This window comes from Acanthochromis polyacanthus, chromosome 10 (genome assembly GCF_021347895.1).
Source record: "Acanthochromis polyacanthus isolate Apoly-LR-REF ecotype Palm Island chromosome 10, KAUST_Apoly_ChrSc, whole genome shotgun sequence".
Lineage (NCBI taxonomy): Eukaryota > Metazoa > Chordata > Actinopteri > Pomacentridae > Acanthochromis > Acanthochromis polyacanthus.
In genome coordinates, this window is record NC_067122.1 from 2,148,332 (window position 1) to 2,173,648 (window position 25,317).

The 25,317-nt window shown below is 41.5% G+C and overlaps 1 protein-coding gene across 1 annotated transcript; it reads left to right on the forward strand.

Annotated features, from left to right (window-relative positions):
• The first annotated feature begins 6,577 nt into the window (after positions 1–6,577).
• Positions 6,578–25,293, forward strand: LOC110956100 (F-BAR and double SH3 domains protein 1). Its single transcript, XM_022201401.2, has 21 exons — positions 6,578–6,694; positions 8,507–8,604; positions 10,728–10,773; positions 11,201–11,274; positions 11,515–11,659; positions 12,493–12,629; positions 12,857–12,920; positions 14,015–14,143; positions 14,742–14,864; positions 16,944–17,039; positions 17,311–17,427; positions 17,617–17,721; positions 18,082–18,237; positions 18,615–18,743; positions 19,993–20,076; positions 20,584–20,728; positions 22,810–22,910; positions 23,406–23,504; positions 23,599–23,692; positions 23,776–23,816; positions 23,912–25,293. The coding sequence occupies exons 1-21, from the start codon at positions 6,674–6,676 to the stop codon at positions 23,954–23,956; spliced, it is 2,049 nt and encodes a 682-aa protein (XP_022057093.2). The 5' UTR covers positions 6,578–6,673; the 3' UTR covers positions 23,957–25,293.
• Positions 25,294–25,317: the final 24 nt, after the last annotated feature.

Sequence of the window (25,317 nt, forward strand, 5' to 3'; positions counted from 1 at the left end):
CACAGCTTCAGCACCACGACACCGTCACCACTTCCTTTTCTCTCGGCTCTTATCTCTGACTATTCAGCTAATTCATACAAACAGCAGCTTTGTGGACAGGAGGTCGGATCTGTTCTCTTTTCTTCTCTCTAACCTCCATTTGTGTGCAGAGCCAAGACAAGATTGTCCTGATGAGTGTGAATGAAACTATAGAAACGTCTCTTGGTAGCATGTAAAGGAAAACCAGACCACGAGAAGCAAACACTCTGCAGGTTTATTGTTCAGGACTTTAATACGATAATTTCTGTTTCCTGCTCAGAACAAACACTGCCAGTGTTTCAACTTCAGCGTACCTCAGAAGGTGAGTTTTATTTAGATATAATTATTGACTACAGTCACTTAAAATGTCTTTAAATGTCTTTACACTTTCATGGCGTAAAGTTAACTAAGATGTTTGTAGCAGATAGAAGCTGGAATTCATTTAAAGCTTTTATTTTGGAGTTTAACAGGTTGTTTCTGGACACATCTGATCATAAGAGCTTTTACTCGACCTTTAAAAAGTCCTCCTCATGTTGAGCTAAGAGTCAGTTTCAGTCAGCAGAAGGTCTTGAATTGAACTCAATCATCCATCTGTCCATCCATCCATCCATCCATCCATCCATCCATCCATCCATCCATCCATCCATCCATTCATCCATCCATCCATCCATCCATCCATCCATTCATCCATCCATCCATTTATCTGGAGAACCTGGAGACTCTATTCAAAAAGATCCCAGGAAGGCCGGGACATGAACCAAGGATCTTCTAGCTGTGAGGCGACGGTGTAACCACCAATCCACTGTGCAGCCTGGACTCAATCAGAAATATAAAAAAGCAAAAATAAAAAATCTTGTGAACAGATCTCAAAAGAATCCATTCGATCAGAAAGGGCTAGACTGGTATCTGTTAACTATAAAAGTCAGCAGTAATTATCTAACCTTAACCCAATTAAAAAAAACAATAATAAATACAACTGGTATCAGATTTCGAAGACTTCAGGCTTTGAATCTGTAACCTGACATCTCTTAGTAGAGCCTGTTTTGGGCTGATTCCAACAAACACTCTGCAGGTTTGTTGTTCAGGACTTTAATAAGATTGTTTCTGTTTCCTGCTCAGGATAAAACCAACCAGTGTCTCAGCTTCAGCGAGCCTCAACCGGTGAGTTTTATTTAGACATAATTATTGACTGCAGTCACTTGAAATGTGTTTAAATGTCTTTACAGTTACATGTGGTAAAGTCATCTAAGATGTTTAGTAGCAGATAGAAGCTGGAATTCATTTAAAGCTTTCATTTTGGAGTTTAACGGGTTGTTTCTGGACACAGTTGATCATAAGAGCTTTTACTCGACCTGCATTCATCATTTAAAAAGTCCTCCTCATGTTGAGCTAAGTCTCAGTTTCAGTCAGCGGAAGGTCTTGAATTGGACTCAATCAGAAATATTAAAAAAGCAAAAACGGAAAATCTTGTTGAAAGAATAGATTTTAAAAGAGTCCATCTAATCAGAAATGATTAGATTATCTGTTTGGAAACTATAAAGATCGGCAGAAATTAAAATAATGTAGCTGTTTATGAAGACATGTTTAACTGAACTGACTACAAAGTAAAGACTGAAGGAGCTTCCAGAGGGAACAGGTCCAACATCTGGAGGTCAGACGGCTTTGTTTAGTTCAGTTCAGACTAACGTTGGGTTTTCTCCTCTGGACAGGAATGTCCTTTTCCCGATATATTCATCTCAGGTCTGACATTCCTGAACTCAACGCTTTCCAAACAACACGAGATAAGGCATCTGATCAGGAGACTGAGACTGATAAGCTGGGACCATGAGGTGAGTTTTATTTAGTTTGTTAGAATTGATAAAGCTGCAGGTCTGAATTTTACTGCTGGACTTCTGGACCAGCTGATGAGAAAAAGATTTGTTCGTGTAAATAGCAGGTCACAGCAGTTCGAACGCCACGCTGCTGGACTAATTCCAGATGTTTGAGGATCTCTGGTCAGTTTGTGCTGCAGATGTCAAAGGAAAATGACCTTTATTTTGTAGTAGCAGCTTTTACTGTGAAGCTGAGGAGAAAAATTGGCAGCAGGTCAGCAGCAGCTATCATCCTGGAGGTTCATCAGCTGGAGAGTTTAGTCTGGCATCTCCAGGTCAGATGTTTCTACAACAGTTCACCAGTAGAGAAGAAGAAAGAGATCAGAGTTTTTAAATCTGAACCTGATCTAACCTGCTTCACTGAAACTCTAGGTTAGCATGTGTCTGTATCATTAAAGATACTTTACAACTGATCAGTACTGAAGATTTGTGAATTCATTAAAGGGAGTTTTTTCTTGACACTGTCGCCTTAGGGCTGCTCTGGGGGTTCATGGGTTCTGGAAAGCATCTTGGGACAATTTCAGTTGTAATTGGTGCTAACTAAATAAAATTTAATTGAATTTGTCAAAACTAAAAATTAGCATGGGATGTTTAAAGATTTGTCTCCATCTAGTGACCTTCGACTTTTTATCCTAAGTTTCTTTCCACCAGCAGGCATGAAAAGTAACTGAGTGGATGAAGCTTCTTATTTCAATTAGCATGTGTCCTCTAGGTTAGCATGTGTCTGCTGGGTTAGCATGTGTCCTCTCGGTTAGCATGTGTCTGGTAGGTTGGCATGTGTCCACTCGGTTAGCATGTATCCACTAGGTTAGCATGTGTCTGCTAGGTTAGTGTGTGTCCGCTAGGTTAGCATGTATCCACTTGGTTAGCATATATCCACTAGGTTAGCATGTGTCTGCTAGGTTAGTGTGTGTCCGCTAGGTTAGCGTGTATCCACTAGGTTAGCATATGTCCTCTAGGTTAGCATGTGTTCTCTAGGTTGGTGTGTGTCCTCTAGGTTAGTGTGTGTCCTCTAGGTTAGCATATATCCACTAGGTTAGCATGTGTCCTCTCGGTTAGCATGTGTCCTCTAGGTTAGCATGTGTTCTCTAGGTTAGTGTGTGTCCTCTCGGTTAGCATGTGTCCTCTAGGTTAGCATGTGTCCTCGAGGTTAGTGTGTGTCCTCTAGGTTAGCATATATCCACTAGGTTAGCATGTGTCCTATACATTAGCATGTATCTTCTATGATTGTATAAAACTAGGAATATAGGGCATTAATGTGATTCATGTTTCTCCCTTCCAGGTAAAACAGAGGTTCTGGAATCTGACTGTGAATTACAACTTCAACATTTCCAACGTTTCAACCGTTGCCACCATTTCGCCCAAAACCTTCCACAAGTACCTGGTGGACCTGACCCAGCAGTACAACATCAAATATGAGTCTGCTACGAACTAACCTCACCCGTGGCTGGTCCACCTGCTTCCTCCATGAGCTCAGAACATCTCCAGGAATTTAAAAACAGAGCTTCTCAAGTTCAGCTGGTTGCTGCATAGCGCCACCATGTGGTTGAATATAGAATCTAGAATGTTAAAGTTTAAGGTCAGATACAGATTTTTATTATCAGGAGAATTTACATGAAAATTCTTTTCTTTTACCTTTGTGCCAGGACAGAAAAAATAGAAAATTAAATTGATATTTAAGGAGTAAATCAATAACTGATCAATAAGTGTTTTAGTGTCATGCATCATAGATTTTTATTGGTAATCAATAATCACTCAGCAGCTACTGAATCCCAAAGCTGAAGGTTAATTCCAACACTATGGAAGCAGACTTCTGTGAAATTCAACGTATTATGATGTATGTTTGTTACGTATTATTTATTTATTTATTACTAATTTATCAACATGTTTACCTGTGGTTTACCCGGCCAGTATTATTTGTCTCTTGGTGCTGGAGTGAAATGTTCTGCTGTTTGTTACCAACCACTTCCATCTTCTGGAATCTTTGTTTTCAAAAAGTCTTGAATCAGCTGATCAGTCTGAGCCATAATAAACGATAAATAATAACAATAAACTTACGATTGTCATTGTTGTTGCTCTGCTGGTGGGATCACATCTGACTGTACAGAATCTAGATTTAAAGGGCGTTAACTTAAAGACATTTCTGCCGTTTTAGAGCCTGGTTTACTGTGTTTGGTTCCTGCTGACAGAACCGTCCTCAGATGGTTTCCACACTAACGCCAGGGTGACTGTTGGCCCGAATGTAAGGAGAGCGTTCTCCATCTTATTTAGAAACAACTTCAGTGTTCTTGAATGGTTTTCATGTTTGGGGGTTAAAATAATTATAACTAGAAAAGCACTCGGAGAGCGCAGTCCTCCTCCAAGGCTGCTCATTCCCCCATATGGCATTGTCAGAAATGCAGCATTTTATTATAATTGTTATTATTGATGGTCATAAATCACGACACCATAGAATGTGTCCATTTAATGTAGACCTACCCACAAACAAAACGACCTTGCACTAAGTACAGACGTGTGTTATGCATGTGTACGGTATCTAAGGATACTGAATCACGTGACTGAATCACGTGGCCTACATATGCATCAATTACTCTTATAAAGGTCTGTTTATCAGTTCATCACTTTTTGCAAGCCTTTGCTTTGCTAGTGTTAAAATAACCATTCCCTCCATGCTTTCATTCATAAGGCACATATTTTTTAATGCTACGGGCTTTAATTTTTGGCAACATTCCCGCAGCACAGGAAGTGTTTATCCTCTTGACATGAGGAAGATGCTGCTGAAAGGTCATAAGATTTAGGAAACACCCCCACAATTTAATTGATTGTTTCTTGTATCATTTCCAACGGATAAGTCCCGATAAGTCAGAAGTAGGATTGCAATCATGTGATCATCAGTGGGCGACTGAAGTAGTGTTTACTTGTTGTCATGGTTACAGTGATGCCGTGCTGGTCGCTATACCTGGCAATGGGATGTCCTTAACAAATCCGTGGATCCAGATGCCAAAATCTAATCACTTGGTTCTTGTATCATTTCTGATCTTTCCTAAAAATTTCAATCCGTCGGTTTGTTTTCAAGTAATACAGACAGATGAACGGACGGACGGACGGACGGACAGACAGGTGAACCAACGCCAATTGTCACCTAACTCCGCTGCGTTCCTTGGCTGGAGTAAAAATATGTATTTTAGAGGGGAAAAAAAGAGGCTGTGTATAGAAACAACAGGATTGTTCAACTGGACTTGGTTCTTGAACACATTTCACCTCTTATCTTGGATGAGAGGTGAAATACCTTCAAGAACCTACAAGAACCTCGTAGGTTCTTGAAGACGTTCTTGTAGTCCTTGTGTAATTTCTGACCTACCCTGAAAATTTCATTTTGTCTTTGAGTAATGTTGCTAACAGACAGACAGACAGACGGATTCACAGACAAACGTACGCCGATCGTCACATAACTCTGCAACGTTCCTTGGCGGAGTAACAATGAATCCCATAAAATGGCTCTTAAGGGAACTTTTCTAAAGGGTTCTTAAAGAAACCACTTTGAACCTGAAAAGTTCCCCAATGCTGGAAGTGGGAAAAAAAATTAATTCAAGGATCTTTTACCCTGAAATAAGTGAACAAATCTGACAATAGAACAAGTGAAAAATGGCTTACTAAGATTTCTTGAAATAAGGTATGATATTTAGAATATTGAGATCTTAGAATCAGTTGGGAAAATTTATTTTAAGATATGTTTTACCACGATCGTCAAGCTTAGGTGTCTTAACCCTCCTGTTGTCCTCATTTACAGCACCAAAAAATATTGTTGCCTTGTCTGAAAAAAATTCAAAAATTCAGCAAAAACAATTTCCAAAATGTTCAGGAAGAAAATTCCCCAAATTTGGCAAGAAATAAACATTAAAAAAAACTTTAAAAATCTAAAAATTGTAAATATTTTCAAAAAAAATTACAAAAATCTTCCAAAAGAAAATCCTAAAAGTATCTAAAGTGATTCCATATATATCAGTAAAAGTTCTAATATTTTCTTGAATTCGCTGGATTTTGGTTGATTTTTTTCATGAATGTTCTTAAAGAAACATTTTCTCTAACATTTCTTTCCAAGAAAAAATGTTCAAAAATTTCCCCCAAAAATTTGAAAATGTGGAAGTTTTCACTGTCAAATTTTCTTCTTCTGCATTTTTAAACTTTAAAACGGGTCAATTTGACCCGCAGGACGACACGAGGGTTAAAACAAGATAATTTCAAGATTATTTGACTTAACAAGATATTTAAGATGCATCGTCTTAAAACAAGTCCCTACATCTGCTGAAATGTCACTTGTTAAGTGAATTTAGATTAAATCAAGTGTGATGAGACATTTTGACTAAAAATAACACAAACAGACTTGATAAGATTTTGAGTTTTTGCACTGAACCCCAAATTAAAAGCTGTAATTGTTCCTCACTGAAGGGAAACGAAACACTGAGGGGATTTCAGTTTAAAGCTCTACCTTTAAAGCCTGGTTCACTTCTGTCACTTTCACCACCATGGAAAAAATGACAACAATAAATGAAACCCGTTTCCAACAGAAAACATGCAAAGTGGCACCGTTCAGGACAGGAAGTGGCTTCTTAGTGATGACAGCAGCTGATAAGCAAGGGTTAAACTGTTAATCTGGAGTCTGCTGCCCTCTACAGGATTCAGTCACTCTTTAAAGGCAGGACGAGGAAGAAAACCTCTCAGTCGGTTCACGAGTGGAAATCCTGAGGCTGGAGGAAAGGAAGGTCCAGAAGCAGCATCCAGACATGCAGCCGCCTCCCAGGAAGGTCAGTTTAATCTAGCTTCAACTTCTTCTTAATTTTCATTCTGCTGCTGTCTGATGCTTCCACTTCCTGCACTTCTGAACTGATGCTCCTCATAGCAGCAGTTACTCTGTGTACTCTGGAGTATTTCATTGTACTTATACTCAGCATACTTGGAGAATCGTTTGTGTCTTAAGTCTTTCCTCATAACTCATAATTCATTTTACATTTTCTGATTGCAAACTTTTGTTTTCCAGCTTCCACATCTGAGACGGTCTCACTGACAACGTCTCTGGTTTCCTGTCTGCTTGTTTTCCTGCTCATAGTTTGTTGATTCAACCTGAGCAGCAGGAATCCTCAAGAAACACATTTTAGGGAACAGTGTCTGGGTTCAGAGCTTCATGGACCAAATGCAATAACTTATGAAGTGTGATGTTACACTCTAACCTGAACAATATGTCCCTGTCTTATTGAAAAATAACAATATATTGTCATTAAAGATCCTTTACAACTGATCAGTACTGGAGATTTGTGAATTCATTAAAGGGAGTTTTTTCTTGACACTGTCGCCTTAGGGCTGCTCTGGGGGTTCATGGGTTCTGGAAAGCATCTTGGGACAATTTCAGTTGTAATTGGTGCTAACTAAATAAAATTTAATTGGATTTGTCAAAACTAAAAATTAGCATGGGATGTTTAAAGATTTGTCTCCATCTGGTGACCTTTGACTTTTTATCTTAAGTTTGTTTATTTCCACCAGCAGGCATGAAAAGTAACTGAGTGGATGAAGCTTCTTATTTCAGTTAGCATGTGTCTGCTAGGTTAGCGTGTGCCCTCTAGGTTAGCATGCATCCATAGGTTAGCATGTATCCACCAGGTTAGCATGTGTCTGCTAGGTTAGCGTGTGTCCTCTAGGTTAGCATGTGTCTGCGAAGTTAGCATGTGTCCTCTAGGTTAGCATGCATCCATCGGTTAGCATATGCCTGATAGGTTAGCACGTGTCCACTGAGTTAGCATGTGTCTGTGAAGTTAGCTGTTAGTTGTCTGCTAGGCTAGCATATATCCACAAGGTTAGCATGTCTGCTAGGCTAGCATATAACCACTAGGTTAGCATATGACTGCTAGGTTAGCATGCATCTATAGGTTAGCATGTGTTCTCTAGGTTAGCATGTGTCCACTAGGTTAGCATGTGTCTACAAGGTTCTTATGAGTCATCTAGATTAGCATGTATCCACTAGGTTAGCATGTGTCCTCGAGGTTAGCATATGTCTGCTAGGTTAGCATGTATCCATTAGGTTAGCATGTGCCTACAAGGTTCTTATGTGTCATCTAGATTAGCATGTATCCACTAGGTTAGCATGTGTCCTGAGGTTAGCATGTATCCGCTAGGTTAGCATGTGTCCATTAGGTTAGCATGTGTCTGCTAGGTTAGCATGCGTTTGCTAGGTTAGCATGTGTCCACTAGTTTAGCATGTGTTTGCTAGGTTAGCATGTGTCATCTACGTTAGCATGTATCCATTAGTTTAGCATGTGTTTGCTAGGTCAGCATGTGTCATTAGGTTAGCATGTGTTTGCTAGGTCAGCATGTGTCATTAGGTTAGCATGTGATTGCTAGGTTAGCATGTGTCCTCCAGGTTAGCACATGTCCTCTAGGTTGGCAAGTGTTTGCTAGGTTAGCAGACACATGCTGTTTCTGACCTTTTAGTAGCAGCTGAGAGGAGAAGACGTTCAGAGAAAAGAATAAAACTACAAACATCTGCATCGTGGTTCTACTGTGAAGGTTCTTGTGGTTGGAACACTGTTAATTTCACTACATGTTCTGAACATCTGTCTCTGCAGGTAAAGGAGAGTCAACAGGTGAAGCTGCTGTTCTCAGAGCAGCTCAGCAAACTGCAGATGAAACAACATCAAGACACCGAACTACTGGAGGAGATCAGGTATGAGAATAATAATATATTAATATTAATAATACATAAATAATATACAATATATTAGATAGATAGATAGATACCTTATTAATCAAGAGGGAAATTTAATATATAAATAAACTATTAGAGTCAAATTATATTAAACTACTGGAGGAGATCAGGTATGAGAATAATAATATATTATTAATAATGAATAATATATTACTAATACATAAATAATATACAATATAATGTAGCCGTAGGGGGACACAAGCCAGTGTCTTATTGTGCCGGTCCCATGCCCGGATAAATACAGAGGGTTGTGTCAGGAAGGGCATCCGACGTAAAACTTTTGCCAAATCAAACATGCAAATCAAATGTATGACTTCCATACCGGATCGGTCGAGGCCCGGGTTAACAACGACCGCCGTCAGTGCAGTCGACCTACAGGGTGCCGGTGGAAAATGAAGGACTGTTGGTCGAAGAAGGAGGGGAGGAAGGTGTGTTCATAGGAATTGAGAGAAGAGGAACACCAAGTCTAGGACTGAGAGTAGGGACTTTGAATGTTGGAACTATGACAGGAAAAGGTGGAGAGCTGGTTGACATGATGCAGAGGAGGAAGTTGGACATACTGTGTGTCCAGGAGACCAGGTGGAAAGGTAGTAAAGCCAGAAGTTTAGGAGCAGGGTTCAAGTTGTTCTATCATGGTGTAGATAGGAAGAGAAATGGAGTAGGAGTTATCTTGAAGGAGGAGTTTGTTAGGAATGTCCTGGAGGTAAAAAGAGTGTCAGATCGAGTGATGAGCCTGAAGCTAGAAATCGAAGGTGTGATGTTCAATGTTGTTAGTGGATATGCTCCACAGGTAGGTTGTGAGCTGGAGGAGAAGGAGAAATTCTGGTTGGACCTTGATGAAGTGATGCAGAGCATCCCTAGAAGTGAGAGAGTTGTCATTGGTGCAGACTTCAATGGACATGTTGGTGCAGGAAACAGAGATGATGAGGAGGTCATGGGCAGGTTTGGTATCCAGGAGAGGAACACAGAAGGACAGATGGTGGTTGACTTTCCAAAAAGGATGGAAATGGCTGTAGTGAATACTTTCTTCCAGAAGAGGCAGGAACATAGGGTGACCTATAAGAGTGGAGGTAGGAGCACACAGGTAGACTACATCTTGTGTAGACGGTGTAATCTGAAGGAGATCAGTGACTGCAAAGTAGTGGTAGATGAGAGTGTAGCCAGACAGCATAGGATGGTGGTGTGTAGGATGACCCTGGTGGTGAAGAAGATGAAGAGGGCAAAGGCAGAGCAGAGGACCACATGGTGGAAGCTGAAAAAGGAAGAGTGTTGTATGACTTTCAGGAAAGAGTTGAGACAGGCTTTGGATGGTCAGGAGGTGCTTCCAGATGACTGGACAACTACAGCAAATGTGACCAGGGAGACAGGTCGGAGAGTACTTGGTGTGTCGTCTGGAAGGAAAGGAGATAAGGAGACTTTTGATCCTTTTGAGTTATCCAGCAATAAATACCAATAACCTGGAGAGTCTGGCTGCCTATTCTCTAACCAGAACACGTCACACCTTGTGCCACTCTGAAACCACCCACCTGGAGACCCTCTCTCCTTTTTAACCCGCCTGCTTAACAAGCTCCATGCTGCCCATAATAATAATCAATTAATGACATAGGGTGACGACGATGACCACACAACCAGTGTTATTTGGTGAATTGGTACAGCATGTGATCAGCATACTATAACTGAATATTTAGTTTTTGTAGGCTTATTATTGGCCTACATTAGGTAGAGGCAACACTTGCTGTGGCTTATTTACTAAATGACAAAAAGAAAAAGTAGCTTTCTGCCTTGTTGTAGCCTAATGTCAGGAATCAGTCTTGATATTGTCGATCTCTTTTAATTTATCAATTGCATCATACCCAGAAGGGGAAGGATAAAAAGAGACAAAGAAAGGAAGCTACATGTCATTTACAATGTCATGGCACAATGTTTTAATAAACCTTTGTGTGTTGTTATTATTATTATTTATTACTTTTTTTCCACTGAGCACCTGACCCCCAAAATGTCTGTGTAACCCATAGTAACACGTTGATGATGATGATGGTGATGATGATGTGTGTTTTTGTGTTTTCCTTGTTTTCATGAAGATCCTTCAGTAAGCAGAGAGCAGCCATAGAGAAAGACTACAGTCAGGTCAGTGTTCTATTCTGGTCCAGTGATGGTTCTGTTACTGGAACCTTCTGCTGGTTCTGTGACTGGAACCTTCTATTGTTTACTGCAAACGCTTCTAATTTATTGATTTCAGGTCCAATATTAGCACCTGAGTTATGTGATACTAGTGTGTGTTTGTAAATGGAGTGTAACAGGATGGCTTAACATCATGAAGTCCTGCTGGTTGTTGATTATTTCCCATGAGCCAAAACTAATTGGTCATAATGTCCCGCTTCTGGTTATTGAACTGTGTGCCCGTGAATATTAATGAGAGTAAATACATTATAGTAGACTATATACTTTAAGATACTCTTAAATGTACTTGTGATGAGTATTTAATAATCTTAAATGTACTTGTGAGGCGTATTGTAACTAGTAGTAGTATTGTATTGAGTCACTGTATTTTCAGGCTCTCCAGAGGTTGGCTGTCCAGTTCCAGAAGAGAGACTGGCAAAGAGGAAACACAGACGCTGTCTCTTCTGGGTAACGTACCAGAGTGTTCTGCTCACGTGGTTCATTATTAATACAAGTAATTATTCTATAATTAATACATTAATGTAAGTAATTAGTATATAAGTACTTCAGCCACCAGTGTGGGAACAGAAGGCATGAATCACAGTACTCTGATAGTTTAATTTTTACTTGCATATTAAAGTGGAAACACTGACAACAGGTTTCATGTTGAATGAATTCCAGTTTAGTGATGAGCTGTGGTGTTTCCAGGAGTGTGTTTGTTGTGTGGAGGTCTGTGGTCGATGCTACAGCTCAGACGGCTGCTTCTCGACTGGCTGCTGGAGAACAGTACCGCACACTGATTGGACATGTCTCCAGAAGCCTCCGCAAAGCCAAGGACGTTCGAGCAAAGAGAGTGAGTTGAATACATGAGGTTTGGGCTTTTTTCTCATTATTGGTATCGATATTTTTATCGAAAACAAATCAGACGTCCTCCTTTATCTCCAATGCAGCCTCCTCGCTGTCAATCATCACCTCAGCCCCACCCACAGCTCTCTCTGATTGGTTACACATGCTGATGAACAGCCAATCACTGAAGGCTGTTGATGAGCTCATTAGCAGACTGTAGCAGCTCCAGCGAGCAGCAACACCACAGTCTAGGCTAATGCTAACACTGCGGGGTTAGCTGTGCCTCTTAGCCTGCGGCTAATGCTAGCTGTAGCAGCGTAGCATGTTTCTACAGTCAGACTAACCTTAACTCTGTTCTGACTGACAGAAAAACAGCCTGCAGGAACTTAACTAGAAGCAAAAACATCAACATTATGGTACGTTAATGGCTGGCAGCTCGTATCTAGAAAACAACAACTACTGAAGCTTTATCATCTTAGTGGAAAATTAAAGAGATGGGACAGACAACTAAAGAAAGATTATTTGTTATTGATCTAAATCAATCTATCGATCAGGAAACAGTCGGTCATGTGACACTGACGTCATCAATCGTATTTCTATTGTACATGTTCATTTATAGTATTCCTTTTTAATTAACTAATCCAATTTTCTGAATGTCAGGTTCCTGCTACGACATGCTGTTAATGTAGAACATTTTGTCTTTATCAGTTCCAAATATCAGTTATCGGCTTTTTTTGAAAACTAATAATCGATATCGACCATAAAGAAAACCCCTGGTCTCCACTGAGGGATCAAACCTTCCAGCCTATGAGGTGCATGAACCAGTGCTGGATGTTTCAGGGCCTGGAGCAGCTGCAGAAGGTCCAGGCTGAGCTGGTGGAGGCTCTGAGGGAGCTGCAGAGGCTGAAGAAGTCCTACCAGCAGGTCAGCCACATCGCTGGAGCTGCCAGAGAGAAAGCTGCAGACGCTCAGAGCAGGTCCGGAACCACATCAACACATCAGAACTCTGCTAACATCTAAAATATTCACAGAAGAGTTCAACCAGCTTGGTTCATTGGTGTCCTTAATGGAAGCTTCCTCTGATGGATGTTCTCACCTCCACATGGTCATACAGAGAGGCTCTGCTGGAAATTGGTTTAAAATAATGTTCAGATGTGGTATTGCTATATTATCTAACAGAACATGTGTTTGGTTTGACTTCCAGAGCCAGGAAGAGTGAACATGGGATCTTCCACTTTAAAACAGGACATCATAAGATGGCTACTAAGGTACGTTAGATCATCATTCATCCAGAGACCTGCTGAGGGTTCCTGCTGCTTCTAAACATCTGTAGGGGTGAATGGGAGTCTGGTTGTCTGATGGACAACCAGACTCCCTTCCTACCTTCTTTTAATGGATGGATGTTTTAATGGATGGATGGATGGATGTTTTTAATGGATGGATGGATGATGGATGGATGGATGATGGGTGGATGGATGATGGATGGATGGTTTTAATGGATGGATGGTTTTAATGGATGGATGAATGGATGATGGATGAATGGTTTTAATGGATTGATGGATGATGGATGGATGGATAGTTTTAATGGATGATGGATGGATGGTTTTAATGGATGGATGGATGGATGGATGGATGGATAGATAGATAAAATGGATGGTTTTAATGGATGGATGGATGATGGATGGATGGATTTAATGGATGGATAGATGATGGATGGATGGATGATGGGTGGATGGATGATGGATGGATGGTTTTAATGGATGGATGTTTTTAATGGATGGATGAATGGATGATGGATGTATGGTTTTAATGGATTGATGGATGATGGATGGATGGATGAATGGATGGTTTTAATGGATGATGGATGGATGGTTTTAATGGATGGCTGGAGGGATGGATGATGGATGGATGGAGGGATGGTTTTAATGGATGATGGATGGATGTTTTAATGGATGGATGATGGATGGATAAAATGGATGGTTTTAATGGATGGATGGATGATGGATGGATGAATGGATGTTTTAATGGATGGATGGATGGATTTAATGGATGGATGGATGATGGATGGATGGGTGGATGGGTGGATAGATGGATGGTTTTAATGGATGGATGGATGGATGGTTTTAATGAATGGATGGATGGATAATGGATGGATGATGGATGGATGGATGGATTGTGTGATCATGTCCAAGTCATTTTTGTAACCCTCTGTATCATGTTAAGTCCATTTACTGTTATTATTGTATTATGTATTTTGCCTGTGAGTGTGTGTGTTTCTGTGTGTGTGTGTGTGTGTGTGTGTGTGTGTGTGTGTGTTTGTGTGTGTGTGTGTGTGTGTGTGTGTGTTTCTGTGTGTGTGCAGCTGGTTTCCAGACTGAAAGAGTGCGACGACCGTCTGACTGAAGTCCGTAATGAATACCTGCTGACATTAGCAGCAGTCAACGCTCATCAGAAACACTATTACAGTACAGGCCTACCACGAATTATGGAGGTAATCAAAGAGCCTTTCAACACCATTAGCTAACACAATCTAGCATTAGAACACAGGAGTGATGGTTGCTGGAAATGTTTCTCTGTACCCCTATGGAGATGTTCCATAAAAATCAGCTGTTTCCAGCCACATTAACAATGTCTACACTCGATTTATCATTCATCCATTGTTATCTTCATTGAAAAAATGCTTTTCTTTCAACAATAAGGACATTTCTAAGTGACCCCAAACTTCTGAACAGTAGTGTAGATATTATATAATTAAGTATTATTTATATATTATCTAACTGAGTATTATATTACTGATCGTTTATTAGTCAATGACTAAACATGGAGATGCATGAAAAATAGAATTGAGTGTTACATCTATTTTATAGAATTGACTAGATTCTTTTGGGATGAGCTGCTATTGAAAGAATAGAATAAAAGAATCTGAATTTATAAGTTCTGCAGATTCTCAGATGTTATTGGAAGGAAAAAATGTAAAATCTAAAACTAAAAGAGTTCAGTTTTCTGTGTTCAGGAGATTCCTGAATTTGCCTTTTTAAAATGTCTGTAAATGAATGAAACTTAGTCTGGTCTTGTTGTTCTTTCATCAGCAAATGGACGGTGACGTTTATGATGATCTGAGAAGTTATTTCACTCTGCTGTGTGGGACGGAGATGGAAGCCTGTCTGAACACACACAAACAGCACGGCCAGATATGGGACAGCGTTGTTAAGGTGTTTATGTATATAGATTTCATATTAATGTCAGTTATAGAGTTAGTGATGGAGCTGCTTTGTTTCTGAGTTAATTAGGGTTAGGGTTAGGATGAAGGGTTTGGATGAAGGTAAGGGTTACGGTGAAGTCTGAAGGGTTTGGATGAAGACTGAAGAGTTTGGATGAAGTCTGAAGGGCTAGGATGAAGTCTGAAGAGTTTGGATGAAGTCTGAAGGGTTAGGATGAAGTCTGAAGGGTTAGGATGAAGTCTGAAGGGTAAGGTTGAAGTCTGAAGGGTAAGGTTGAAGTCTGAAGGGTTAGGGTGAAGTCTGAAGAGTTTGGATGAAGTCTGAAGGGTTAGGATGAAGTCTGAAGGGTAAGGTTGAAGTCTGAAGGGTTAAGGTGAAGTCTGAAGAGTTTGGATGAAGTCTGAAGGGTTAGGATGAAGTCTGAAGGGTTAGGATGAAGTCTGAAGGGTAAGGTTGAAGTCTGAAGGGTAAGGTTGAAGTCTGAAGGGTTAGGGTGAAGTCTGAAGAGTTTGGATGAAGTCTGAAGGGTTAGGATGAAGTCTGAAGGGTAAGGTTGAAGTCTGAAGGGTTAAGGTGAAGTCTGAAGAGTTTGGATGAAGTCTGAAGGGTTAGGATGACGTCTGAAGAGTTTGGATGAAGTCTGAAGGGTTAGGTTGAAGTCTGAAGGGTTTGGATGAAGTCTGAAGGGTTTGGATGAAGTCTGAAGGGTTAGGTTGAAGTCTGAAGGGTTTGGATGAAGTCTGAAGGGTTTGGATGAAGTCTGAAGGGTTAGGATGAAGTCTGAAGGGTAAGGTTGAAGTCTGAAGGGTTAGGGTGAAGTCTGAAGGGTTAGGTTGAAGTCTGAAGGGTTTGGATGAAGTCTGAAGGGTTTGGATGAAGTCTGAAGGGTTAGGTTGAAGTCTGAAGGGTTTGGATGAAGTCTGAAGGGTTTGGATGAAGTCTGAAGGGTTTGGATGAAGTCTGAAGGGTTTGGATGAAGTCTGAAGGGTTTGGATGAAGTCTGAAGGGTTAGGTTGAAGTCTGAACGGTTAGGTTGAAGTCTGAAGGGTTTGGATGAAGTCTGAAGGGTTAGGGTGAAGTCTGAAGGGTTTGGATGAAGTCTGAAGGGTTAGGGTGAAGTCTGAAGGGTTTGGATGAAGTCTGAAGGGTTAGGGTGAAGTCTGAAGGGTTTGGATGAAGTCTGAAGGGTTAGGGTGAAGTCTGAAGAGTTTGGTTGAAGTCTGAAGGCTGTTTGATGTGCAAACTGGAAGCATCTTCTGGAAAACATCATGAACTTGTTTTTCTCAGCTTTGAAAGTCTTGTTTTGGTGGGAGAACATCTGAAAGTGTTGAAGGTCTGAGCAGAGAGGTGAAGTACAGCTAAATATTTTTTGCTGTCAGCAGAAGAACAAGATGTTCTGTGGGAACTCCAGACTTTAGCACCACAGTGAGACAATTTTTCTTCTTCTTCTGTCTCTGATCTGAGTTTGGACTGAAGCTCTGCTGCTCTTTGTCTCTTCTACATCTTTTTATTTCATCATGAATGTTCTGGTATCTCTGTAAAGTTCTTCATTTTCAGTATTATCCCTGTTACTGTAAAACTCCTTACATTTTTCTTAAACTTCTGTAACCTAAACATGTCAGAGTCATCTAGAAACCAAACTCATTCTTTGCTGAAGCCAGATTTAATTCAGCATTTTTCTTGACATTTCTTCATATTTACCATCTCGCAGCCGGCATAAGAAACTCCTCAGCGACTGTTTGAGGCTGAAGGAAGAAATTAGAGACTGATATTAAAGAGAAAAGGCTGAGTTTAGATGTCTGGAGGAAAGAAGAGGAGGAAGTGAGACTGTGAGGTTGAAGCTTCACAAGTTTACAGACAGAAATTCAACAGTAAATATCCGAAGTGGCAGCTGAGTGTAAACTGAGGAGTTTCCTGCTGATCCACAGGATTTAAAGATGGTTTTATTTGGAAAGACCTTTTCTACACTTTGTGAGAAATTCTGCAGCGATGGAGCCGACATGAAGCTTTTTGGGAAGGTGAAGGATGAAAGTTTGAACTTCTCTAACAGCATCTGAATGTTGTTTTCAGGTGACCAGAGACAGAAACGTTCAACAGTTTCTGCAGGACTCTATCTCCTTCAGCAAATCCCCTGAATTCTCATTTCAGCCTGCTCCACGAGACCAGGTGAGTTTAATAAAAATAATGCAGGAGAAGTTCTCATTTCAGGCGAGAAGTCACTTTAGGAGGTCCGGGATGGACATACTTATCTGGAAATGCAGTTGAACTGATAAAAACTCAGAAATCAAAACCTACAGCTGAGTTTTCTTGGCGAGATGATCGTCTTCCAGTGTGACAGTCAGAACTGAATGAGATGAACCTCAGTGACTATCTGGTGTTTCATGAACACACCAACAGAACTGGATGATTTCCAGCTCAGACTGAACTCTTTCTTCAGGTGTTTTCTCTGCAGGAGGTTTGTCCCTCCGACGATGTGGCCGGTCTGGTGAAGGAGGCCAAGAAATGGATCCAAAAGGCTGCAAAGGATTTTAAGATGGTCGCTCATGGAGAGAGAGTGAGTCTGGTAGAACCATCTGTCTTCACATTGTTGTCTTTTTGATTAGATTTCCTCGGAAGCTTCAGTGTTTTTAGTGTGTCCAAGAGATTAAATGTAGAGCTCTGGTTGGTCAGAACCTTACAGAGTTCTCATTGGTCCAGTATTTCAAACCTTTCATCAGGAAGGTGTTGTTTTTGTGTCCTTCAGGCTCTGCAGATGTTGGAGAGCCGACTGAAGCTTCTTTCAGGAGAAACTGGACTTAGCGTGGAGCAGAAGATCTCCGAGGTGCAGGAGAACGTCAGGAAGGCCAAGGTAAATCATCTGGAGACTTCATCTTCTGAGTCTTTCTGCTTCTAAACATCACCAACCTCTATGTTCACAAGTCAACGGGGACAAATTTCAGAACATCGATGACTTTAACACTGGTTCTGGAGTTTAAATTTGTGCTTTTATGAACAGTTGGGGTGTTTGAAGATGTTTTCTGGAAGTTCGAGAACTATGAGTGAATGCATTTTCTGAGTCTGCCTGAGGTTCTGATTTTAGCTGAGGGCGTGGGTCTAACTGAGGTTCTGGTTCTAGCTGAGGTTCTGGTTCTAGCTGAGGTCCTGGGTCTTCCTGAGGTTCTGGGTCTACTTCAGGTTCTGGTTTTAACTGAGGTTCTGGTTCTGTCAGCTCAGCAGGGTGAAGGCCGAGGCCCGGCTCGCTCTGCTGTCCCAGAGTATTGCAGGAACCGAACGCTGGCTTCAGGAGGCGATGAACCGGGCCGAGCAGGACCTGGAGACGGAGCGACGCCTCAGCGAACAGAGGAAGTCCACGGAGGACTTTTCAGTAGGAAACGCTCCCCTTCAAAATAAAAGTCCTCAGCAAACAGAGGAAGTTCACAGAGGAAGATAGATAGATAGATAGATAGATAGATAGATAGATAGATAGATAGATAGATAGATAGATAGATAGATAGATAGATAGACAGAAACGACTGTCAGCAGAGGATTAATAGTTATTATCTGATGTCTATCCAGTGGAGCTTCTCAGCACTACTAACAGTTGTGTACTGACAGGATCAAGTTGAGTTTGGATTCAGTTCAGTTTTACTTCGATATTCACAGCATGTGGGATCCAACAGAACACGGTGATGTAGAAACCTACAGAACAGAAGCTTTTCTTGAAGGAACCTCTGAGATGTTCGTGTTTTTATCGTTCTCCAGGAGGATGAGTTCGAGATGACTGACTTTGAGGACTACGAAGACGAGAATGCAGACATCTTTGCAGATCCAGTTTCAGCTTCTGGAGTGTGTGTTTACCCTGCAGCCTGCAGAGTGGTCTACAGCTACCAGGTAGGAAGCACAGCTGACAGGTAGGAAACACACTATTTTTGATGAATTTCAAATCACTTTAGAGAATGCTGAGACATTTTAAGCCATTTCAGACACATTTCAAGCCATTTTGGGCAATTTTGAGTAATTTTAAACTCTAAAAACTGGAACCTTGTCTGGTCAGACTTTAACACATCAGATTCTACTAATGTTAGAGCCTCAGCAGTTGGTGAAATGCCGACCAAAGACTGTACACTAACAGGAACTTTATGGAGACACTTGACCAGCCTGAATAAGAGGTTTTGCAGCTTTTCTTCCATTTTGAAGGTTCAATAATTACAAATGTGTCCTCTGTTGGTTCCATTCAATCGTTCTGATCTAATGAAACTATTCTGATTGTTCTCAGTTCAATTCAGTTTAATTTATATAGTACCGATTACAAGTTCTCTCCACATTTCATGGCTGCTGGTTTTCCTTCTGGAGATGCTGAAGCCTAAAAATGGCTTAGTAGGTTTACTGAGTGTGAAGATCCAGAAATGTAGCCGAAACATTTACAGAACTTCGGTTTTAGTCCCAAATACCAAAAAACTGCTGCTGTTACGCTGTAAATTTCACCGCTGTGGGATCAATAAAGGTTTAATCTATGTATTTATCTAAATGAAGTGTCCCACATCTGGAAAACACTAAAATGGATCTCTGTATGAAACAAAAAGATAAATTGCTCCTGTGTAGGTGGTTAGTACGTTAAACTGTAAAATAAAAGCTGATAGATATGAAGAAACTGTAAATAAAAAGCTGACGTGAACATGTCTGCTGGAGCTCGTTCTCACGACGACTGGAGGAAGTAAAACAGTCACAGGTCAGAAAATGTTGAGAAACTCTGAGTTACACGACAACAAATCAAACGGAAGGAAGTTAAATGAGCCAGAAAGCTGTCAGCAGTTTAATTTACTTCCTGTCAGAACGCCTGACGTCTGGTTGGTTAGATTAACTGATAGGAAACACGGTAGACGTTTTAAATCAGCTGAAACCTGCTGGTACGTTCTGTCACATGCCTATTTATCACCCCACTAAAAAATCTGATCTCTTCCATGAAGTTCAATGTCAGTTTTATATAACTCTGCACCACCAGAGATGTTCTGAGCTTCAGCGTTAGCATTTGGCTTCTCTGATGAAATGAGGCTTTAAGTGTCTAAAGAGTAAGATCACTTCTATAGACTCAATAAAGTCTGTTGTTTCTGCACTGAGAACCGTGTGTTACCTGTTGTAGGCCAGCCAATCAGACGAGCTGTCAATCACTGAAGGGGAGGAGCTTGAAGTGATAGAAGATGGAGACGTGGAGGATTGGCTGAAGGTAACACCAGACTAAACGAGACACAAAACGACACAAAATGATACAAAACACAAACAAGACACAAACAAGACACAAAATGACACAAAACAACACAAACAAGACACAAAATGACGCAAATGAGACAAAAAACAACAAAAACATGATACAAAACAGCAAAAAGTGACCAAAATAATACACAAAACATCATATAGGAGACACTGATGAGGCACAAAACAATGAAAATGGGACAAAAAATGAGAAAAACATGAAGTTATCACAAGAAATTTACTGAAACTGAATATATGAAAACAGAACAAGTCAGCAGGGAAACAGTGTACAGATGTTTGGAGGTGCTGAAGGTAGATGCAGGTGGGTGAACTATTGGCAGCTATAATTACCTGGAAGGTCCAGATGAGCTGCATCACCTGTCAGCCAGGTAGAGCTGTGAGTTTTTGGGTTTAGTCAGTGAGATGGACTTTAAGAGGAGCTGTTTTCAGGCATCTCTACCTGTGTTCATTCCCCGTGCAGGTGTGTAACTCCTGTGGTCAGGTGGGCTATGTACCTGAGCGCTATGTGCAGTTCCTGTGTCTGCCTGCAGAGGACGCTGCTCAGCTGGATGACTCATTCAGCTCCACATCCCCCACTGGAAGTAAAGAGAAGACAGGAAGCAGAGGTTAGTTCCAGTTTTTATACTGACAGAGCAGCTATCTTAAACAGGAAGTGACTCCATAATCATCCCTCTCTTCAAAGGTGGCTCTGGCTCTGACCCCAACTGTGACAAGCCAATCTCCATCTTGCCTTGCCTGGCCAAAGTCACGGAGAGGCTGGTTCACAAATAGTTAAGCCACTTCATTAACTCGATATCCATATCCTGTCAGATTTGCAGTCAGGTTTCAGACCTGGCCATGGGTGTATCACTGCCGTCCTGAAGGTCCTTGATGACAACTTTACCGCTATGGACAGCAGGAAGGCCTGCATAGCCACCTTCGTAAACCAGGTCAAGGCCTTCAATTCAGTAGGCCACATGATCCTTCTGCAATGGCTCTCTAGCATTCAATCAATCAATTAACCAATCAAATTTTATTTATAAAGCACCTTCCAACAGTCAAAAGCAGCACAAGGCGCTTAACAGAGTAAAATAATTGGCCTGTCCTCAAGCTGTATTAACTGGTTTGCCATCAGTAATTGCCATACAACAAGTGAAGTCAGAGAATTTTATGTCAGGACATTTGATCATCACTAAGGGTGTACCCCAAGGCTCCATCTTGGGCCCAACTTTGTTTTCCATCTACATACTGTAAATGATGTGATCAAAGCTATTGGTGACTCCTGGATACACCGATACGCTGATGACACCATTATTTACTCCACTGGCCCATCACTCTGGCTCCATCTACCCTTCAGCCTTACTTTGATCATGGAGTCTTTTCAGGACCTTCGCTTGCGTCTCAATTCCAAGAAAACAAAACATATCCTATTTAACCGGACAAACAGTGACTCCAGCCCCCCAAAAGATCATGTGTGCAGATGGCTCAGATCTGGAGTTCGTCAACTCCTACAAGTACCTTGACCTCTGGCTGGACTCTTCACTCTCTTTCATTCCTCACATCAGTATTCTACAGGCTAAAATCAAATCCAGACTGGAGTGCCTTTACTTCAATAAGGCCTCCTTTACATACTCTGCCAAAAACACTCTTGTGAAGATGACCATCCTTCCTATGTTCGACTACGGCAATGTCATCTATAAAATGGCCTCTTAGTGGCCCAAACAGGCTTGATGCCCTCCATCACTAAGCCATCCATCCTGCTACTGGTGAACCTTTCTTCACCCACCATTGCAACCTCTACAAACTGGTGGGTTGGTCCTCTCTTTACACCAGACGACTCCAGCACTGGCTTTTACTCATCAACAAGACCCTATCAGGGAAGACACCTCAGTACATCTCCAACCTCCTATACCCCACCTGTGACAACTACCACCTGAGGTCCAGTGATTTCATGACATTTTATATCCTCAAGGCTTGCACTGTCTTTGGCTGGAATACCTTTTGCTTTGCTGCAGCAATCTTAAACAGGAAGTGACTCCATGTTCACTGGAGGATGGATGAAAGTCTCAGAAACATTGAGCTAATGAATGTATTTTTGACAGTTGGACAGTCTGATGTCTCATAAAATAGATGTGAGAAGAGTTCCTTTGGTCCACAACATCAGGAGGTCCAACTTCATTTCATTTTCTAGTAAAAAAACCCAACACACTGTTCATTCTGCAGAACATACATCCCATAAATACCCAGCATCCTTCAGCCTGAGGGTTTAACCTCCTTAGCTGGTTCAGGTCTTCATTAGAACCTGGAGGTGTGTTTGGACTCATGGTTCCACCGAAGACCCAGAGATGTTCCACTAAGAAGAGCCTGAATTCTGAATAAATGAGTCGAATATGAAGATTTTCTGCTCAGCAGCAGCATTTCCATCAACACACCTGAAGGTCAAACAAAGAAACTGAGGTTTATTTTTGACAGAGTTCACCAGGTAATTACCTCATGAAGCAGCTTTAAGAAATCTGAACTAGGTGTTAAATAAATAAATTTTCTCTTTGTAACTTTGATGTTTTCTGTATAATATAGTATAATAATTGAATAAACTGCAGGACTCCAATGTATTTAAATAAGATCCCTTTAAATTGAGTGTCACCAACATTAAATACCTGTAACATTATGACCAGCTGATCAGACAGGTGTGTTTGCTCCGTCTCAGGTGTCGCTAGAGCGCTGTACTCCTACCAGGCTCAGAGCGCAGAGGAGCTTTCCTTCCAAGAGGGGGCGCTGATCCACCTGATACGCTGTCGCCATGGAGAGGTTGGTGTTGAGATGTTTTACAGCTGTTACAGCTGGTTGAGGGCTGCACAGTGCAGTAGTGGTTAGCACTTTCGCCTTGCAGCAAGAAGATCCCCAGTTCAAATCCCGGGGTGGGCCTGGGATCTTTCTGCATGGAGTTTGCATGTTCTCCCTGTGCATGCGTGGGTTTTCTCCGGGCACTCTGGCTTCCTCCCACAGTCCAAAAACATGCTGAGGTGAATTGGTTACTCTAAATTGTCCGTAGGTGTGAATGTGAGAGTGATTGTGTGTCTGTATATGTAGCCCTGTGACAGACTGGTGACCTGTCCAGGGTGTCCCCTACCTTCGCCCTCGTCAGCTGGGATAGACTCCAGCACCCCCTGCGACCCGAGTGAGGATAAAGCGGTGTATAGAGAATGGATGGATGGATGGATAGCTGGTTGAAAGAAAGACAAGCTTGAGTGAGTTCGGTGGTTGAGCATAGCTTCACCTGGTGGATCTGATGATGTTCTTCAGGTGGATGATGGATTCTGGGAGGGAGAGCTGGACGGACAAACTGGTTTCTTCCCTTCTCTGGTGGTGGAGCTGCTGCAGGATGAAGGTGAAGAGGAAGAGGTGAGGCTGTAAACCTGTTCATCCATCCATCCATCCATCCATCCATCCATCCATTCATTCATCCATCCCTCTATCCATCCATTCTTCTGTCCAGGACCCTCCAGCATCCTCCAGGCCTCCTCTGTTACCTCCTGCTGCCAGTGTGGCGCCCCCTGCTGGTGTGGAGGTGTTACAGCAGGCAGGATCAGGTGAGCAGTGTTTCAGTTCTTCTTCCGTAAAACGAGTAAAAGGTAACGACTAAAGGTCTGATGTTTCCTCTGTTGGTCTGAAGGGGGCGACTCTCCAGACCCATCCAGTGGTCGACTGAGACCGGTAAGTTCTGAGTTCTGGATCCACATCAGCAACAAACGTAGAACCTGTTCACTACCAGGATTCAGAGATAATCAGCTCATCTGGGTCTGGTTCAGGTTCGAGCTCCACCTCCTCCTCCAACACACAAGACTGGACCCTGAGACCAGCACCGGGACTGACACGGGTCTCCAGCTGGTCCCTGAGACACGTACCAGGACCAACTAACCCGATTCTCCTGAGACTAGCAGCAGGACTGGCCCGGTTCTGATCAGGGTTCCGCAGAGTCGTGGTTTACCTACTTAGCATTTAAGAGGGAAGATGAACCAATATTTATGTAGAAAAGTGTGTTTTTGTGCCGCTTTATTCAGACATATTCTAGTTATCAAACAGCTGAATATATCAGATAAAATCAGATGAAATCAAACATATCAGATCAAATACAGCAGCTTTAACTGATGAAAGTCTTTCATTTCTTCCATTTATAATTAGGGTCTGAGCACCGACGGTGCTGATGGACCCTATTGAAACCCTAGGGTTTATTTTTCTTCTTCACTCTTTTCCCATCTTTTCAAACTCCACTTTGGCCCCCTTAACATACCCCAAAACGCGTCAAACTTTGCATGCATATCAGGACTGGCAAAATGTTTGTTATTTTATGGGTGTTGCGCATGTGTGTGGCAAAATGGCTCTATAGCGCCACCTGCAAAATTGAAAAGTGGTCATTAGGCCAACTTCCACAATGTTTCATTTACAGCTACAATATTTGGTGGGCATATGGACCACATCAGGACACACGAAAATGTCAATCACAGCCACGCCCTAAACCTGACAGGAAGTTGGCCATCTTGAATTAGCTGCAAATATTTTCTGATTAATAACTCATCGGGGGTAAGTCCGAGAGACCTCAAATTTGGCCAGTATATGCAACAGTACTTCGCAAAAGTCTGAGGGCGTAGAAATGGCGACCCCTGGAAATTTGCAATTCGCCATGAACCAGGAAATGCTGTGTAACTGCCCTGAACATGCTCCAATCTGTCTCAAACTTTACAGTGCTGATTGACGCTGTGTCCCCACTGTGTCGCTCCACACTGACACCTGCTGGCTCTTAAAAATCATTACAGATCAAATTTACATTTGATGAAATAATTTTTAAAATTTAAAATTAATAATAATAATAGTAAAAGAGCAAGCAAAAATGGTTGCCATATTTTTTACCACAACAGAATAGTGCAACCAGAATGAGTGCAAGCAAAAAGAATAAAGCAACTGGTAAGTGAAGGTTATTTAATGTTCATAAGTCCGACAGCTGAGGTAATGAAATTGATTTTGTGGCGGGTTCTGGTCCGTATGGACCACAGCCTCCTGCCTGAGGGAAGTGTTGATAATAACGTGTCTTTATTGTCGCTATCACAAACAATTAGAAATGTCTCAATAGTTTTAGATTCTACTTTCAAAGTGCTTCTCTGGATAGATGACATTAAATTCTGTTCTTCATTGATGTACTTTCCTTGTATTGAACCAG

Bases quoted from the DNA above. Each gene is read 5' to 3' on its own strand.
- LOC110956100 (XM_022201401.2), top strand. From the start codon at position 6,674: ATGCAGCCGCCTCCCAGGAAG. The intron at 23,505-23,598 runs GTGAGGCTGTAA...TCTTCTGTCCAG, and splicing joins ATGAAGGTGAAGAGGAAGAG to GACCCTCCAGCATCCTCCAG. The intron at 23,693-23,775 runs GTGAGCAGTGTT...GTTGGTCTGAAG, and splicing joins GTTACAGCAGGCAGGATCAG to GGGGCGACTCTCCAGACCCA.